Source organism: Pseudonaja textilis, chromosome 13, assembly GCF_049901715.1.
Source record: "Pseudonaja textilis isolate UNSWEBS1 chromosome 13, rPseTex1.2, whole genome shotgun sequence".
Classification (NCBI taxonomy): domain Eukaryota; kingdom Metazoa; phylum Chordata; class Lepidosauria; order Squamata; family Elapidae; genus Pseudonaja; species Pseudonaja textilis.
In genome coordinates this window covers 12,979,076-12,998,863 of record NC_142002.1, presented here as the reverse complement: position 1 = coordinate 12,998,863, position 19,788 = coordinate 12,979,076, and the positions used below count along the sequence as shown (strand labels likewise).

Sequence of the window (19,788 nt, the reverse complement as noted above, 5' to 3'; positions counted from 1 at the left end):
TTTAACCTACAGTTGTATTGGATCTGGATAGTTTTGGAATTAGGCTTTTGTGGCAAATAGATTAAATTTCAAAACTTTTTGTTTTTGTTTACATTTGTCTTTAGGGACAAATGCTTCTGCATTTGACCAGCTTATCCTTACCCTTGCTTGGGATCGCGTTGACATTGCCAAAAATCATGTTTTTGTTTATGGACAACAGTGGCTGGTAAGTAAAGCTGGCAGTTGGAACAGGGACAATATAAATAAGATTGCTGATAACCAGAATGAGCCAACATAATGCTGAGTTAGTTACCTCAATTCCACAATCCCCAAGGGAAATTAAACATTATTTTTTTTACTTAAGCACATTCTTAATTTATCAGTATTTACAAAGTTGGGATTGTCATTTAAAATAAACTCTTGTTTGCATAGTACTGTCATATTTGGGCAATATTGTGTCAAGTTTTGCATTTCTATCTATCATTCAAGTTTAAGCATGATCATCTTACAATTTCATTCAGGTTGGCTCTTTAGAGCAGGCTATGTTGGATGCTCTTGTGATGGACAGAGTTGCCTTTGTGAAACTTCTTATTGAAAATGGAGTAAGCATGCACAAATTTCTGACAATTCCCAGACTGGAAGAACTTTACAACACTGTAAGTTGAAGACCCTCCGTTGCAAAATCTCCATATACCGCTTTTAAAATCTCTCATGGAACTAGGTTTACATTTTAATCTGAAAACGAAGCAAAACGTATTGAGGGATTTGAGGGAGAATACAAATTTGCCCAATCATTATTTGCTAAGAAAATTTTAATAGAGGATTTTATTGTACTCCAGCTTTATTGAAATGGAATCCAAAACCAGAAGAGAAGTTTTGCTTCTCCATATCAATTTGCACATTTTTCCTTCTGCTGAGTAAAAGCTTTGTTTGGGCAGAACTATTTTATAATGGTTTAAAATGATTCCATTTTGGCTTTAAATATTGCTGCAATATAGCTGTTTTGCTAGTTAAACCAAAATAAGGGAACAAGCAGCATTTAGTCGTTCTTAACCTATTTGTTCCTTGCCTGAAATTATCTAAAAGTTCATTCTCCCTTTTTTCATCAAGAAACAAGGCCCAACAAATCCAGCATTGTTTCACCTTGTTCGAGATGTCAAACAGGTAAAGATTTCAGTTGATAAAATGCCTTCAAGTTCCTTAGAACCTCATAAACCATATTCTTCTCTTCTCTTCTCCCACTTTGGTATGATTTTCTTTCTGACAAGATTGTGGGAGTTGCAGTTCCAAACTATCTGGGGCGGGAAGGGGGTTAATCAAGGGAGGCTATTTTATTTAGCAGATTTTTTTTAAAAAAAAAACCTTCACCCAAATGTTTTGAATCTCAGTTCCAAATTTCTGTTTTTTCATCTATAGGGAAATCTTCCTCCAGGGTACAAACTCACTCTGATTGACGTTGGGCTTGTTGTCGAATACTTAATGGGAGGAACCTATCGGTGCATGTACACAAGAAAACGCTTCCGAGTGATCTACAACAGCCTCAGTGGCAGCAATAGGGTATACGATATATATATATATCTTTTAATGTGAAAAATGAAAACATGTTTTCCAATGTGTAGGTAGAGTTGGCTTCTTGAGAATCAGCCTTTCTCCCTTATGGCTCTGCCTGTCCATTAAGATCTTGTGCAGATGCTCCAATTGTAGTCTTTAATCCTAGGCAAACGTGGCACCCTCAGTTGGTCATCTCCATCAGATTTTAGTTGATGTGCAAGTACATCAGGGAGAAAAGAGAAGGCCCCCGTTCAGATATTCAAGTGTATAAAGCCCTGCAGGACATTGCAAGCATCCCAGTAGAAACCTAGCAGCCCATGAAATGCTTTCAGAGCAGAAGTGATATGTTCATGGTAAGTGGCCTCCCTCTGGATACCTAGGTTATGTCCAGAGCATTTCACGTGTATTTTCTGAGGGAACAGAAATATTATTTCTACTGAACATTCAAATAACCTTTTAAGATAGGTGAGTTTTATCCCAGTTTTGTAGACACAAGCAAGACGACAAGGTTTTTCATAACTCTGCATTCATAACAGTGCATTCATAACCGACTTGCAATTAATCTGTGACGACCATATTTTCTCACCTCTCAATTTATTTAAAACCCATCTGGGTTTTATAATTTTAGATAAATGGTTTCTATTGTTTCATGCAAGTCTGGCAATATATTTTAACCATCTTTTTAATTTGTTGTTAACCTTGTGTGTGTGTGTGTGTGTGTATGTATGTATATGTAGCGCTCCGGGCGGAATGCTTCAGGCAGCACCCCTCAGTTGCGTAAAAGCCACGAACCTTTTGGGAACAGGGTGGATAAGAAAGAAAAAATGCGGCACAATCACTTCATCAAAACTGCACAGCCTTACAAACCAAAGGTATGCAAGAGAATGTGTTCCCTTTGCGTGAATATATAATATATTGTACTTCTTGTCAACTGTTTTATTTTTTTTGTTTCAATATATAAAAAAAGAGTAAAGGAAAACACAAAAACTTACCTTGTTTTTAAACAAATTACTAAACGTTGATAACACAAATTATTATTCACCCATTTTTCCATTACTCTGTGTTGGGAAAAGGCTCATAAACAGAATGTAAACAAAATATCTCTAATCCAAGATTGTAAATCTGGGGAGGTTCTGTCTTTTTGACACCAAAGAGTGGTATACTTCAGTACTAAAGAAATCCATACGATTTCATAGTAATAAATTTCAGATTCAGGGTATATATACCCACACCCCAAAATTATAACGATCTTTGAATCATTTAATGTTTTGCAGATATCAAATTAAAGCGGGACAAGTCCATATCACAAAAGTTAATATCCCTTTATGTGGCCTACGTGTGCTACATAAAGTTACCTTTTAATCGAGATTCTGTAGGCTTAGATTAGGAAGCTATACTGAAATAGGGATCAAATATTTTTGCAGATGTTTTTGCTGCATTCCAACTATGATTATTTGTATAGATGCATGGGGACTAGTAAAAGGAAGATCAGGTTAAAAAAAATAGCCATATTATTCCCCCCAAATTTTCCTCACTGCATTATTTGACAGGAAAGATGACTGGGAACGTTGCCCAGCGTTCCTGTTTCTGGCCATCCCACAATCTTAGATACTAGCTACTCTTAAGGGACTGGAAATAATTCCAGAAGCCATGCTAATTGTCTGCTATTGTTACTTGCTTCTCATTCAAATATGTGCTGGATACTGTTGAAGGTTTGCTGTAGAATGCGAACTATTTTTTTGCATTTTTTAAATAAATAAATTATGAGGTATTCAATTACAGGTTCTTGTGTGTTTTTTCCCCCTTTTTGAAAGGCTGATACTGCCACAGATGAAGGGAAAAAGAAAAAAACCAAAGATGACATTGTCGATATTGATGATCCGGAAACCAGGCGCTTTCCATACCCTCTTAATGAGCTGTTACTTTGGGCGGTGCTAATGAAGAGGCAAAAAATGGCGCTCTTTTTCTGGCAGCATGGTGAAGAGTCCATGGCAAAAGCCTTAGTGGCCTGCAAGCTTTACCGTTCCATGGCCTATGAATCAAAACAAAACGACCTGGTCGATGATACCTCAGAAGAACTAAAAGAATACTCCAAGTGAGCATTTCCGCTTCTTACGTTTCTCATAAATCTGTTGTTTGACAAAATTACACTTTGTAAAAGAACAAGAGTCCCACAGTTAGAATCAATTGTCTGTTTCATTGTAATAGCACTTAGCAATAGCACTTAGGCTTATATACCGCTTCACAGTGCTTTTACAGCCCTTTCTAAGTAATTTACAGAGTCAGCCTATTGTCCCCAACAATCTGGGTCTTCGTTTTACTGATCTTGGAAGGATGGAAGGCCCAGTCAGCCTTGAGCCTGGGGAGATTTGAACTGCCAAATTGCAGAAGTAGCCTGCAGTCAGCAGAAGTAGCCTGCAGCACTGCACTCTAACCACTGTGCTCTTTCCTTTTATTTTCTTCAAAAATGGCCAGTAAATCATTTGTGTTAGTTCCTCTAATTGGATTTGGTGAGATATTGTTTCGGAAATTCAGCAATAGTTCCAAGAACATTGTGAATAAATGAAGCATTTTCTTGAATCAGATACTAGCTCCTCTTGGGAAGAAAAATAACTGGACTTGAGTTAAAATAAAAACTTTTCTTAGAAAAAAAAATCTTCAGTATTGTACCTTTCTCTCTCTTAAACTCAAATAGTTTAAAAATAGGTGCATTTTGTCAGTCTAGGCAAGTCACGTTAGTTATTGGCGAATGTGTTTGTGTACTTGTTGTTCATATGCATCATACTACAAGGCTATTTCTGCTGACTGCTGGTTGCCTGCAGTTTGGCAGTTCGAATCTCACCAGGCTCAAGGTTGACTCAGCCTTCCATCTCTCTGAGGTGGGTAAAAAGAGGACCCAGATTGTTGAGGCAATAGGCTGCCTCTGTATACTGCTTAGAGAGGGCTGTAAAACACTATAAAGCAGTATATAAGTCTAAGTGCTATTGCTATTGCTATTAAATGTATTTTTTTTCCTCCCCTCTTCAGTGAGTTTGGAGAGCTGGCCGTTGAGTTATTAGAGCAGTCCTTTCGGCAAGATGAAACAATGGCAATGAAGTTACTAACCTATGAGCTAAAAAACTGGAGTAATGCCACCTGCCTTAAACTAGCCGTGTCTTCACGCCTCCGTCCTTTTGTAGCACACACTTGCACCCAGATGTTACTATCGGATATGTGGATGGGAAGGCTGAACATGAGGAAAAATTCATGGTACAAGGTACGCTCCCTTTTGGGGTTTGTTTTCAGCAGATGCCTTGAGTATTATTGCAATTGTGTTATCCAAAAATAGGAAACAACTTCAAGCATGTAGTTCTATAGGCTCTGTCAGTGTCATCTGTATTTAGGGATGTGTAAAAATCAAAGCTAGAGGTGGTGTTGGAATGCACAGTAATTTTTCTTTTGATGCTTTATTATCTTTTTTGAAAAAGGTACAGACCTATAGAAGGCCGAATCCAGGCAAGTAGCCCTTGAATAGAGATGGATCTCTAGTTCATCCTGAGAACTAACCTACTACTAAAACCTTAGTGGTGACCCATTAACAGACTCAAACCGCCCCTCCCGTATAAAACTGTAATTAAGCTTCCTACAGGTAGTAAAGTAAAATGCGATGTAGAAAGTCTTCATATGTATGCTCCATTTTAGTAGCATGAGCTGAGCAAGTGATAGCTTCCTCAGAGTTCAGACAAAGCCTCAGGGTGCAAATGGGGTAAGTTTTCAGAATGGTATAAGACAAGTAAGCCATATAGACTAGATTAACACCAGGAGCCTCCATTTCTCTCCAGATTACCAGGCTGAAAATTTACCCCACTGTGTTCGAATGAAATAAGACAGGTCTGTTTCAAACAAAAAACTTTCAGTACTTTGACAGAAAACTCCAGAAGCCTCCTTTTAAAACAGGATGCGTGATTAGTCTTGTCTTGGGTTTGGTTTGTGACCCTTCGCTTGCTTTGCTCCTCATCAAAAGAATCATCCGAAGTGGCCGTGCTTCATTTCTTAAACGATAAGGAAAAGAAGCTTTGCAAAGATTGAGTCTGTTAAAACTTGGCTGTAGAAATCAGAATGCAGCATTGTGTGTGAGGGGAGGAAATACGACGAAGGATGGAAATTTGTGCAAACTCATTTAGTTGGATAATAATTTAGACATGGTTAGTTTTCCTCTTCCCCTTCAGGAGTATTATGAAATTGCCCGGGTGTATTATAAGCTCCTCAATTCTTCTACATCTTTTACTTGCTACCTGACAGATTTTGCTGGAATAAGGGTGGGGAGAGAAAGCAGGACTCTGTGTGCTGGGTGGTGTTTTTTTTAAAAAAAAAAAAAACTTTCTTTTGCTTTGTTTCTGAGTTCTCTTGCATGGAAATAATTCTTTAAATCGTTCGATGTTACATTTCACAGGTGATCCTGAGCATCCTCCTTCCCCCTACTATATTAATGCTGGAATACAAAACCAAGGCCGAAATGTCTCACATTCCTCAGTCCCAAGATGCACATCAGATGACAATGGAAGACAGTGAAAACAATTTTCAGAACATAGCAGAAGAAATACCAATGGTAAGTCTTCACATCCATTCAATGGACTCAGTTATTCTTGCCCCTGTTAAAGTCAGTGAAACAAATTAGACACTAGCTTTTTGTGCACTCGTGTCAGAAGCACCCAAGGCCCTACCGGTTTGAAAGGGTTAGATGTCAGTTGGGGGCTCTTTACATATCCCAAAAAAGAAACGGGAGTGATGGACAAGAGCTCAACCCCACCCCACTGCAGCCCTCAGGTCTCAAATACGGCTTGCTAGCATCCTGCCCAGTGTTCCAACTACTCAAGCCACCATGCTTCTAGGAACTATAGACCAGGATTGATCATTGGTTTGTTTAGCTTAGTATTGCTGATCCTGAAGAAAGCAGCTCTCAGGAGCTTCCACAGATGTTTCTTCAGTCCTGTTTATAAAGCATGAGAGCTGGAATTGGGATCTTCGTTGCACGAGTGAATTGTATTGCCACTCTATCCCTGACTTTGATTATTATGTCTGGATCCAATCAGGTACTCTTAATAACAAAAAATACAGCCCTTTCCAAATGTAGGTCCTTTAACCATGTTGCTTTTAATCTTAGGAAGTGTTCAAAGAAGTCAGGGTCTTGGATCATTCTGACGGAAAACCTGATATGGAGAGCATAATAAAACCTAAGCGGCTTCCCATTACACGGAAGTTTTACTCTTTTTATCACGCACCAATAGTGAAATTCTGGTTCAACACGGTGAGTTGGTTTTTTAAGAATTACCTTTCCCCACCTCCCGGGAATCCTTTTTTTTTTTTTTTCACCTATCCAGATGGATATCTAACACTTGGCTTGTTTTTGTTAGTTGGCCTACATAGGATTCCTAATGCTTTATACCTTTGTGGTTCTTGTGAAAATGGAAGAATTGCCTTCGGTTCAGGAATGGATTGTCATTGCTTACATTTTCACACTGGCGGTTGAGAAAATCCGTGAGGTATGTCTGTCTTAACATTGTTCCACCGAAGAGGGTTTTAAATGCTTCATTGAAAAATCAGGGGACTGAATTTGTTGTACAAAGAGGGTATGCGCAAGTTGTACTCTGCCAGTCCAGCATAAATTGTTTAAAGTGGGGCAGTCAGTCCGGCCCTGTGTATAGTGTTTGCATAGAGTATGTGTAGCTAAAAATACTAAGTGCTTTTTAAGCTTTTTTTTTTTTCAAGATTCTCTTCATACAATTTGGAGAGCATCTCTGTGATTTAGCAGACATATTGTTTATATGCACAAAGTTTGGATACAGAAGTTCCAAACATCTTAGAGGTCCAGAAATTACCAAGCGCATGGGGCCGGTATAATCTTGTTTGTTTTTTTTTTTGCCCCTTTATATTGAAAGGTTTGCCTGACCAACTGGCCAGATCTTAAAATGCAAATAATGTATCTTACTCCTGTAGCCAGTGTTCAGTGTTAGCATCAGTGGAGCAGATTTTATTATTCGTTTAGTTTTATTTAGACAATGTTCGACATCTATCTTGTGCTATTTATTAATTGGCTCCAACATGGCCTGGTTTTAGTAAAGCTAGAACTCGTAGCCCATCCTATTTGCAAAATACCCAATTAGGGAAAACTGTCCTAGCTGTTCTCCTTAAGACTATGTTTATGCAATCTAGAGCCTAGTAGAGATGCTTGTACTTCTCACATCTCCTTCAGGTTCTTTAAATATCATGCCACAACTTTGTCTTACATGTGTGCCAACTTAACCAGAGCAAATACAAATACATGTGCCTTTGAACAGTATTTCTTGATCATTTTTAACTTCTGACTCGCTTCCGGCCTTGTTTTTCTCCCATGGCCCTCTTGAAATATCCTAAGCTCCCTGGGGGGGCATTTTGGTATTGTGGTTAAGGTGCTGCCCTAAAAACTAGGAAATGATGAAATTCTAGTCCTCCCTTAGGCATGAAACCCACCTAAGTGACTTTGGATAGTCCCTTTCTCTTAACCCAGCCCTTCTTACAGGTTTTGTGGGGAAAGTAGGAGGCAGAAGTACTAGGTATGTTCATTGCCTTGAATATATAGTCAGCCGTGGTGGCGCAGTGGTTAGAATGCCCACTGCCTGGACTTCCATCCTAATGGAGCTCAACCTTCCATCCTTCAGAGGTTGGTAAAATGGGGATCCAAATTGTTGGGGCCAATATGCTCCCAGAGACTGCTGTAAAACATTATTGGGCAGCACACAAGTCTAAAAGCGATTGCTATATAAAAGGGGCCCCACTGGAAACCACTGCCTTATAACCCTGGTTTGTAAAGCTACTACCATGATTTTTGGTCTCTGTTTTCTGACCTTCAACAAAGATTGCTGTAGTTCACGTGTAACGGCCATCTAAGCAGGTCGTTAATGACCCTGATATGAACCAAAATTGACCATACTCGATTTCTTGTTATTTTTAATACAGATCTTTATGTCAGAAGCTGGGAAGATTAGTCAGAAGGTTAAAGTGTGGTTCAATGATTACTTCAACATCAGTGATACAATAGCCATTATCACTTTCTTCATTGGTTTTGTACTAAGATTTGGAGCAAAAGGGAACTTCCATGAAAATACTTACAAAGTAAATTACGTTTTCGTTGCTGGAAGACTCACTTACTGCCTGAATATCATCTTTTGGTATGTCAGACTGTTGGATTTTCTGGCTGTAAATCAACATGCTGGACCCTATGTCATGATGATTGGGAAAATGGTAAGATTAAAAAAAAAAATTCTGGTTTGTTCCTTGAATTTTTACTTTCAATAAATAAAGATAGATAGACCTTCAGCAGCTCATTCTCTGCACCGGAGGAGTGTTATGAATATTACTGTGGATATATACACAAATATGGGTGTGCTTGATCGTATATGCAGCATGATGTGGAATGGAAACATCTATGAACTTGAATGGTCGCATTTAATGCTTTCCCATCCCTTATATTGTGTTTGCTGCACATGTGTGATTTCCTCAGACATTACATATATATATAGATATAGTCCACACAGGTGACATACTCTGGTTTTCTGCCTTGAAATCATGGGTCTATACATAGAAGGGTAATCATGTATCAGAATTGATATGCGGAAATAACAGATGAAACCAGGACAGCTGCTTCCAAGATTTAGTCCACGTATTTCCCATTAATTGTAATCATTTTCATCTTGAAAATGTAACATCAGCTTCAGTTTGGTGACAACTTTGAGGAGATATCCAGAGCGTTGAGTGGCCCTAAGAGGATCAGGATTCCATTCCATTCCTCTCTGGTTTATATACATGTAGTCCTCGACTTACAACAGTTCTTTTAGTGACTGTTCAAAGTTACAACACCACTGAAAAAAGTGACATAATGACCGTTTTCCACACTTGCAGCATCCCCGTGGTCACGTGATCAAAATACAGACGCTTGGATTAACTATATGAGCTATACGTCAAGGACTACCTGAACGAGCTATAAGTCAAGGACTACCTACCATCATCATCTTTTAATGACCCCGTAATTCCTTGTGGGGTGAAGTCTAGGCAACTGAATGGGTTTAGCAGAGTGTTTTAATGGCCGGATACCTTTCCTGTCACCAGTGCAGAGTTTTGTTCAGCAGATGTATTCTCAGTGTGCCCAGAGAGAAAAATATCTGCCTCTTCCTAGGATCAAACTCACAGCATCCTGATTGTGAGGCAAGAGCTCCACCTCTAAGCCACCACACCACTCCCCAAGTCAAGGACTATCTATACCAGACTGAAATCCATATCTTGAACATTCTCATGTTGGACATGGCTGCTACTAATGCTTTCAATTTCCTCGTCTCTTGCTCTGTTTTAACAGGTGGCGAACATGTTTTATATTGTAGTGATCATGGCCCTGGTCCTGCTCAGTTTTGGAGTACCTAGGAAAGCAATACTTTATCCTAATGAAGAACCGTCCTGGGTTCTAGCAAAAGATATTGTATTTCAGCCTTACTGGATGATATTTGGTGAAGTGTATGCCTATGAAATTGACGGTAGGTAATCACGATTTCATTCGTTCATTTATAACAGGGGTGTCAAACTGGATTTCTTCGAGGGTCGGATCAGCATTTGAGTTCTCAGTGGGCCGGGGCAGGGAGGAGATGGACAGGTGCCTCCTGCAGCACCCTGCCAGCCAAAATGGGGCACCGGGGGCTGTGTGGGCCCCCCTGTGCCCTGTTTTGGCCAGCAAAGTGCTGCAGCAGGCCGTTCAGGCCGAAAAGATAAGGGGGGCTTTGCTATGTCCAGGCTGGCCCTGTGGGCCAGATTTAAGCACCCTATGAGCCAGATCTTGGGCCTTGAGTTTGACCTCCCTGATTTATAACAAAAACCGAGCATTGATCTGATGTTTGATCATTAGGTTTTAAGAGATTTTACAAACCTTTACATAATTAACAAAGGTTATGTTCAAATGAAATATTTCAAGAGTTTTTGATTTTAAAAACATATCGATGTGGTCATAAGTTTTGGGTCACCTTTGTATCTGCCTGTTGTTATTTATGTTTTTTATCCTTTTTAATCTGCATAGTATGTGCAAATAATTCCGAAACTAAGCACCTCTGTGTGACAGGATCATGGCTAACACCGTTTCTTCAGTCAGTATACCTTTTTGTGCAGTACATCATCATGGTCAACCTTCTCATCGCCTTTTTCAAGTATGTATGAACTTCACATGACCATTTTATTGTGAAACTGAACTTTAGAAATCACCTTAGTGATTGTAGAATCGTTAGTAGTAGGTTTTTTTTTTAAAGTAAGTTTATAGTAACATAAATGAAAATAAAGGTAATAGGGAAATGTGAAAGGAAAAAAAATAAGTGGGGGGGAAGGAAAAGAAAAAAACATTGACTTCAAACTTTTTTATAGTAGTAAAATGCAACGTAAAATTGCAGCCTCAATTTTTTATTTTTACATATTTATAAATACCAGCTATCTAATCTAATCAGCAAATCCCTAAGTCAACATTTCATATATTTTTTTGTCTCAAACGCAAAGTCTAGAAGCGATTTCTAGATAGAAAAAAAAAAACTAGATAAATTGAAACAGTAAATTTTACCATCTCTGCTAACAAACCATAGTAGAGTTCTTGTAAATACGGATTTTGAGGGATCTCTTTCCACAGTATCATATGGGCAAAACTGGTTTGTAGGATATTTCTGTACTGAAACACTTACCTGTTTTTCTTCTTCTTTTTAGCAATGTGTATTTACAAGTGAAAGCTATCTCTAACCTTGTGTGGAAGTATCAGCGTTATCATTTCGTTATGGCCTATCATGAGAAGCCCATTCTACCTCCCCCTCTCATTATTCTCAGCCACATGGCTTCTTTGTGCTACTGCATTTGCAAACGAAGAAAGAAAGATAAAAATTCAGATGGGCCAAGTAAGCACCAGCTGAATATATAGTGTCTTTTTTTTCTTCTTACCTTTCAAAAATGTCTCTGGGTATCTTTAAAAGTTGTTTGAATGGGAATTGTAAGAGTAAGTGTTTCAAGTGTTTTAGCGCTTAGACTTATGTACCGCTTCACAGTGCTTTACAGTCCTCTCTAAGCGGTTTACAGAGTCAGCCTATTGCCCCCAACAATCTGGGTCTTCATTCATCTCATCTTGAAATCTATAGGCTATAGATAGGTTATACATACCTGTACTTATGTGTAGTAGAGTGTAGATTTTTAAGGGTCTACACTAGAGGAATGTTATTGTTTCTCTTGCACTGATCTCTGCATTTTGCCTTGTCTTTTTTTTTTTTTTTTTAGTATGACAGACTATTTGTAGAACTTCTAAAATCGACTGTCTTTTCTGTTCTGTAGAACTGTTTCTAACAGAAGAAGATCAGAAGAAGCTTCACGATTTTGAAGAGTTGTGTGTTGAGATGTATTTCAGTGAAAAAGATAATAAATTCCACTGTCGGAGCGAAGAAAGAATTAGAGTCACCTCTGAACGGTAGGCAAATAATTCAACCACAAAATTCTTTTTTTTTTTTTTAAGTAGAAGTATAAGCATTGTTCATCGTAAGAGAAGCTTTCTCCATTTTTTTAAAAAAACATTCTGTGCTTACCTTTGGCTTTGAAAAACACCCCAGAATGGAAATCTGATATTCTGGGCCATTTGTACACAATGCAATAGGAAAACCATCTTTGGATGGTATTAATTGAGAAGGAGATAAGTCCAGAGTAATGGTTCAAGTAGAAATGTTCCATGACATCTCCATGGAAAATGGCTTTACACTCACCCATCTTTTCTTTTATGGCAGAATTAAAGTCCTTTAGTTTACAACTTGTTAGATGTCTAGCATCTTATCAAAACATGTGTTGTGGCCTGTTGGCTGCCAGTCCCTCCAGCAGCTGAATCAGAGGAGGAGGAGGAGGCGGCGGCGTGGGAGTCAGGGTCAGCATCAAGGCAACTTGGGAGCTCCAAGGGGGAAGGGGGGATGGAGCTGGCAGAGAGAGGGAGAGACAGATGCGGAGTCTGGGCCACCCGTCAGCCCTCAGATGGAGAGTCAACAGCCCCCAGGTCTGGAGGAGGCTGATGAGGAAGAGGAGGAACAGCTGGGTCCAGTGCCTGACGCGCGAATGAACGGGAGGCAGAGGAGAGGAGAGCAGTGGAAATCCATGGGCTGATCTTTGGGACGGAAGCTCCACCACTGCTAGTGAAGCCCCTCTCAAGCTCTGGGGATAAAAGGCAGGGGGTGGAGATGAACAGATGTGGCAGACAGCTATTCATCTTCCGACCGGATGGACTTATTAGCCTGCGGTGAGGGAATGACTTTTTGCCCAGGCTGATGGATTCCAGAGGGTTTGTCGTGTTTGGGGAGCTGAGTCAGAACAACATGCCTTAGATCTTCTCTCTCTTTCTCTGATTATTTTTCTCCAGTGTCGAGCAGATGTGCATCCAAATCAAGGAGGTTGGCGACAGAGTCAACTACATCAAACGTTCCTTGCAGTCTCTGGACACGCAAATTGGCCACTTGCAAGACCTCTCTGCTCTCACCGTGGACACGTTGAAAACTCTCACCGCCCAGAAAGCCTCAGAAGCAAGCAAGGTCCACAATGAAATCACCCGGGAACTGAGTATTTCCAAACATTTGGCCCAGAACCTCATCGATGATGTTCCCTTAAGATCTTCCATGTGGAGGAAGCACAGTATCGGCAACGCGTTCGGTTCTTCTTTCCCCCAAGGAGGCCTTGAAACTAATAACGCAGCGCTGTGCAACATATCTATGCAAGAAGAAAAAGATCCAGGACATAAGATGACTGGTTTCACCAAGGGGGACGAATTCAATTTTCCCGAGGCGGGTTCCTCAGGGGGTGCCTTACTTCCGAAAGCTCTTTCTCCCACAGAACTTCGTCAAAGAGTACAGGGTATACAAGTCTCCAAATACAGTAATAAAGTTAAGAAGGGTGGCAGTTCTCTAAACAGCCTCCCCTATCTAACGTCTTTGTCCGCTAAGTTTTTTGTGAGCACTCCTTCTCAACCCATTTGTAAAAACCAGTCGGAAAGCACCTCAAAAGAGGAGGACATTCTGGTCCCAAAGGCTGCTGAAGGAGAAAACGCCGTTGAGTTTGGTGCATTTGTGGGTAAGTATCACCAGCTGAAAAGTGGGCGTCCGGCTATTGCTGGGGGTGGCTGCAAAGTTCCAGCTTTGGGCTTCACTGGTCTTGCTTCCATCTCCCAAAATGGTGGAGGTTATGTCAAGTCTGGATTGATTGAGGAGGAAAATGCTGCTGCTGCTGCTGCTGCTGCTGCTGCTGCTACGAAAAACCTTTCAGACCAAGGGAATGGCCAGACCTCTTCTAGTTTTGCGAAGACTGTTGCCCGAAGTAAATTTCAGTTGACTATTGCTAAGGAAACCAGAAGCGTTCCTTGTAGTGGGTTGAAAAAGAGACGGGAAGTTGAAAGGCAGAACAGAAGCTTTCCAGAAATGTCAACCAAGACCTCCAGTTTAAGTTCCGGTGTCACTGTACAACATCAGAAACTGTGGATCAAATCTAAGCTGCAAGGTTTGGTTTATCAAGAATTGTGTGGTGCCTTTATGAATTTTGTGGTACTTTGGGTGCACTCTGTTTTTAATATCTTGGTTTCCTCAAGTTCTCCAAATGGTTCTTTCTTTGTGGGCAATATTTTTCAGACATAATGGTTGTTGTGTCTGTCAACTACAAATCAGAGCTTAAATTAGAAGAATGTTGCTCTGTCAAATGTTATATTTCTATCTTGATATAAAATATCAAGATACCGATACAAAAATATTGTCTGTTCCATGAAAAGATGTAAAATTCCTCGTACGAATTTCTGCTTGTGTAACGGGCTTTGTTAACTTCTGTCATTATGTCTATAACCTACCACTGTTTTGTTCACCTTTGAGAAACTGGCTACTACAACAAATTCCCTATGTAAATCAAAATTTAGTATTCTATTTTTTCTTAATAGCAAAAAAAAAATCCCTTTAAATTGTGTTACTTACTTGCATCTTCTTTTAACTGAAAAAAACCAAACCAAAACAGTGGCAGAATGGTGTTTGTTTAGATATTGGGAAAGAGGTGCACTAACAAAATGTATGGAGTTTAGATAATAGAGAATTTGTTTTCCTTGTAAGTCGTTTGAATGGCTCGTTGTAGCTGTAATGGTTTGTCTTGTGTTGTAAAAAGAACTGATAATATAACCTAGTCACATTTAATTTAAATGTCATTATCCAAGGGGTTTCTGGACCCTTCTGAAACTTATTTATATTGGATTTCAGTTCCGATAAACTGCCATTGTAAGAGTATCAGTTGGGGAAGGTTAACTTAAATCAGGTGTATCCCACCTATGGCCCTCATGGAGCCCTAGACAGCTAGTAATAAACCCCACACAATTATAAACATTATCATGTGATTTTAAATTATAAAATTATATATGAGGCCCCAAACAATTCCTCTTCACCCAGTTTGGCCCAAGCAACCCAAAAGGTTGGACAGCCATGACTTAAAAGTTGTGCTGATACCTTTAAAATGTACACATAGTAAAAGCCCCTCATGGTAGCTCCCATTTTTCCATGAATTCCATTTTTGCAGAGAGGCCAGGCTGTATGTCTTACCCTGTATTGCACAATATATGGTTTGCATTTTTGTACATGAGAAATCCAGTGTATACTGTGGAGAGGGCAAGCCATCATTCTTCCTTACATAAAAGTTAGGATATGAATATTTTAGTACTTCTAAAGTCTGCATGTGTCTGTAGCGTGAGAGAAAGAAGAACACACTTGCATGTCGAACAATATTTTATTGTGGGAGTTTTATATTTTCTGCTGAACAGCCCTTAGTAAAAATGTTGGCATCCATATTATGTACCCCTAGAAAACAAGATGAGAAGTTATTTTTGAATACAGCAAAGTGGAATGTTATTTTTTCCCCTGGCCGAGTGGTTTTTTTAGGTCATCATTATGATGACAATAGCATGGTGGTAGTGATGGTGATTATTATTTTATCCTCCCTTTTTATGTATAAATTCAAGGTGCAAACATACCTCTTGCCTTCTATTTTCCCCACAACAACAAGAGAGAGAGAGAGAGAGAACAAGATGTTTGTGTATTTTCAGATTCCAACAGTATGTGAATAATGACAGTTGTACCTAAATCTGTAATCATTCTTGTTTTTGCATGGTAACGCTGCTGCCACAGGTCACAGGGACAGCATGGAATTGCAGAGGATAATGAGTAAAGAAAAAAGTGATAGCATTGAGGTAAGTGGGACATATGGGAGCAGTTGAACAGTAGACTTTTGATACAGAATTTAGATGCAAGGAGAGACTTATCCTGGAAGAATCAGATGTGCAAATGCCACTTTTGAAGCACCAACTGAATTGTGGTTTCAGAAAACAGGATCCTCTGTGTGTGTTTGTGTTTGCTTTTAAGTCACTCTTGATCCTTGCAAGTGCCTGGACAAATTCCTGTAGTTTTCTTGACAAGATTTTCATAAGTGTTTGCCATTGCCTGCTTCCTGGGGCTGTTGAAAATGTGGCTGACCAGTGGGCTTTGTGCAGAAAGCATGACTAGAACTGCCAGTCTCCTGGGTTCTAGTCTGATGCTTGAAACTACTGCTCTGGTTAGGTTTTTTTTTTTTTAAATCTCTGGATTTTAAATGCACACACAACTTAAAAAAAAAACCCTCAAAGGTTAAAGCCACATCAGAACTAACTTTAAATGCCTTCGTCCTTCCCTTTAATAGGAGCAACAGGAAGACTTCAAAAAAGCTATTCTGGAGGCCATGGAGAAAGCAAAAGATAAGGTAAAATATTCCAGCTGTTCATTTCTGCATCAGGTTTGAGGTGGCATTACTCATATTTCATTTCTAAGAATATGGGTGGAGAACGATAGGAATTGTTGCAGGTTGGGAGAATCTGCTTAATTGCTATTAAAGAATAGCACGTACAAAAAGGTGCACCACTGATTTTAGTAGAATAGTGATGATCGCTAGCATTGTTTTCTACTTAATGCACAGGTCAGCAGTAATACAGAAGGTCCTCTAAGGCACGTTAGTTCGTGTGAAGGCTTCAGTGAATATTGTAGAGCTGCGCGATCAGAGCAAAGTAAGTATTAACACAAACGTTTTCAGTTTCATTTGGTGTATTTTATAAAGTACTGCAAATATAGACTTCTTAAAAACCTGAAGAATTGTTTTCTCAGATACTGTACCGCCCCAATAAGTTAGCAAACCATAGACAACATCGTCGAGGATTATATACTGAGTTGTGTACTTGGATCAATTGAATATTTATTTAAATGTTATCAGACAACGGTAGATGATAAATCCATTAAAATCATTCAGTTGACTGCAAATCCTAATTGTAAGGTCCATTTATTTTAGCTCACAATAAGAGCAGAAGAGCATCTACTGAGGAGAATCACCAGGTGGACTCCAAGGCAGCCTTGCTCACAGTGAGTAAAAATATAATGCAAATTGTTATGCATTTCTCATAAAAGCTAAAAGAGCAGAACCCAAGAATCCAAAAGTGAAACTTTTTGGTAATTGACAGAAAGTAATACATGACAAATTTCGGTATTCCCTGCCAAATACATGCTGTCTTGACACGGTGTTCAAAATGGTGTAGTTGTGATATCTCAAAGTGCCTTTAGAGTGTGCCATGAATTTTTGTACCTCTCTGGCTATCGAGGAAGGAGCAAACTGAAAAAGGTCATTGAGTAGAATATTCAGAAACCACATTGGTATGGTGATTATTGTTTACATTTTAACTTAAGCATTGGAATATCAATGGAAAGTTGATAATAGCATTACAGAGAGAATCCATCAGCACTATCCTTGTATTAAACTCATGCTTTAAGAGAAGCGTGAACTGCAATCACAGGACAGCTCTAGAAGTCTAGCATTTGTTATTTATCATCTCTCTATTCCTTATGAAAGAACTTAGGGAAAAATAGACAATTGGATATAGCTGAAATCATTACCATTGATCTGCTCATTCAGCCACGCTGAGCAATTCAAATGATTTTTCATGGATCAGCAAAACAGCATTAGAGAAACCTGTTATATGATAGATCATATAACAGAGAACATGATAACTGTATTTCTAGTGTGATCCTGTGTATCAGACATTAAACCCAGCAATTAACCTATATTTCATGGACTCGTTTCTGGTTTTCTTTTCCAGGATTGGTTGCAAGGTCGAACTTCCTACAGGAATGAAATGTAAGTAACCCATTAAACATCCTGTACTGAACATTAAAACTTCCTGCACTGAGCATTATTGTTTCTGCTTCCAGAGATCAGTAACTGCCATTGCTGAGGCCATCTTAATTTGATGTATAAGAATTCCTACAGAAAAGAGTGCAAATGAGGAAGCATGAGAAAATACAGTTTTGATTATAATATTTCATTTGCCAGGTTATGTTAATAGGAGGCATGAAGGTAGCTATAACCATAAATTATGTTTTATTTGAAGCCTTATATTCTTAATTGACTGGTTGGGTTTATAGCCTATATTACCTGGCAGTACTCCTATACAGACATTCCCTGTTCTAGGATACTTTTCCTGAGGTATTTTCTTTTCCTTTACAATAACAATACACTAGGAGAGCCCTAAAATCCAAGAAATGAAAATATCACTGAAGTTTAATGATATCTCTGTTACTTGTAGGTCTTCTGAGGAAGATGCACTGAATGGTAAGTTACTGCTTACAGAGTACTGTGGTTTCATTCTTTATAAATAACCTTTCTTAAATTTAATATATCGTTCAGCTTTAACTGCAGGCAAAGTGTCTCAGGAGAAACGTTGGTGGACATTTTAGTACCTTAGCCCTTCAAAAAGAAATTTTCTTTTTGTTCTCATCCAGGATAAGCCAAGATGAATTTGTCTTGGTTACGCTGAGGTTTAAATTCTCCTCAGTGTTTTGAACATCACGGGTTTTTATGTAGTAAATTTGAGTGTTACATTTATAACGTTTTAGAGTTTGATGAAACTTCACTTGAAAAGCTTCATTTTTTGCATTACTGTCTTTCTAAAAATGTATTAATTTAATCATGAATCAAGTATGCAAAAGACAGCAGGACCTTATTTACTTATTTATTTATTTTAGGTATAGCTTCCCCTTTCAAGCCCATTATGGATACCACCTACTACTATTCAGGTCAGTCTCCTAACCGCCTGAAATGAAATAAAAAATTAAAGCACTATAATCCTTAATCTACAACAGATTTCCTTATCTTTCTCTACAGCTGTGGAGAGAAATAATTTGATGAGGTTATCGCAAAGCATACCATTCACCCCGGTGCCTCCAAGAGGTACGAATTTTCATTTATTCATTTCAAGTTTTTCTATAAGAGTTTTCATTAGGTCAAACCTGGTAGGCATACAACAATTATATAATATACCATTTAACATGCAAGAAAACAAATAAGACTCTAAAATCAGGCAACCATGATATAAAAGAGCAAATAGAATGTCAGCAGATTAAAAGATTAAGCAAACTAAAATGTTCAATGTTTACTTACTTGAGTAAGTCAAATTTGTCTTCACTAGATACCAAAAAGATTCTATCATTGATTATCTTTTTAGAGAATGTAGCCTAACATCAGAATTTTTCCTTTTTTATATAATCATTTTTTGACAAAGAAAACACTTTGTTTATTGTATTTTACTATAATATTTGAACAAGATAGATGAACACCACGCTTCTTCCTTTCCTGCCTCCATTTTTGCACTCTTTCTGATTCTAACTAGTGATAGGAGATGGAAGATCTAAAAGCAAACATTATAATATAATGTTGAGTTCATTAATTTATATTTGGTAATTACTGATCTGGTCAAGATGAATCAGATTTTGTTTCTCTCAGGCAAGACTCATCTTGGATAGGCTAGTCACTAACATAAAACGTCATTACATTATAATACATTAATGCCTGCAGTTCAAATCTCACCAGCCTCAAGATAGACTCAGCCTTCCACCCTTCCAAGGTGGGTAAAATGAGGACCCAGATTGTTGGGGGCAAGAGGCTGACTCCATAAACCGCTTAGAGAGGGCTGGAAAGCACTGTGAAGCAGTATTTAAGTAAGACCTATTGCTATCTTCCTTCCTTCCTCCCTCCTTCCCTCCCTCCCTCCCTCCCTTCCTTCTGTGGTGCTACAGTAGTTAGAATGCAGGATTGCAGGCTGACTCTGCCACTGCCAGCAGTTCGATCCTGACCTGCACAAGGTTTCCTCAGCCTTCCATCCTTCAGAGG

At 38.9% G+C, this 19,788-nt stretch overlaps 1 protein-coding gene across 3 annotated transcripts in view; it reads left to right on the top strand.

Moving 5' to 3' along the window:
* Positions 1–19,788, top strand: part of TRPM7 (transient receptor potential cation channel subfamily M member 7) — a 60,506-nt gene that overhangs the window by 32,967 nt on the left and 7,751 nt on the right. For 2 of the 3 annotated variants that reach the window (XM_087941408.1, XM_087941407.1), the window contains exons 11-34: positions 105–205; positions 501–635; positions 1,090–1,143; positions 1,396–1,536; positions 2,268–2,402; positions 3,345–3,625; positions 4,558–4,786; positions 5,963–6,118; positions 6,674–6,817; positions 6,924–7,052; positions 8,506–8,790; positions 9,899–10,073; positions 10,607–10,733; positions 11,275–11,459; positions 11,887–12,019; positions 12,950–14,076; positions 15,732–15,793; positions 16,279–16,338; positions 16,552–16,639; positions 16,918–16,988; positions 17,720–17,757; positions 18,206–18,231; positions 18,645–18,695; positions 18,784–18,849. In XM_087941408.1, the coding sequence (XP_087797534.1) occupies positions 105–205; positions 501–635; positions 1,090–1,143; positions 1,396–1,536; positions 2,268–2,402; positions 3,345–3,625; positions 4,558–4,786; positions 5,963–6,118; positions 6,674–6,817; positions 6,924–7,052; positions 8,506–8,790; positions 9,899–10,073; positions 10,607–10,733; positions 11,275–11,459; positions 11,887–12,019; positions 12,950–14,076; positions 15,732–15,793; positions 16,279–16,338; positions 16,552–16,639; positions 16,918–16,988; positions 17,720–17,757; positions 18,206–18,231; positions 18,645–18,695; positions 18,784–18,849 (3,999 nt within the window). The remainder of the gene's footprint in view (positions 1–104; positions 206–500; positions 636–1,089; positions 1,144–1,395; positions 1,537–2,267; positions 2,403–3,344; positions 3,626–4,557; positions 4,787–5,962; positions 6,119–6,673; positions 6,818–6,923; positions 7,053–8,505; positions 8,791–9,898; positions 10,074–10,606; positions 10,734–11,274; positions 11,460–11,886; positions 12,020–12,949; positions 14,077–15,731; positions 15,794–16,278; positions 16,339–16,551; positions 16,640–16,917; positions 16,989–17,719; positions 17,758–18,205; positions 18,232–18,644; positions 18,696–18,783; positions 18,850–19,788) is intronic. The other variant, XM_087941409.1, reaches the window with a different exon arrangement.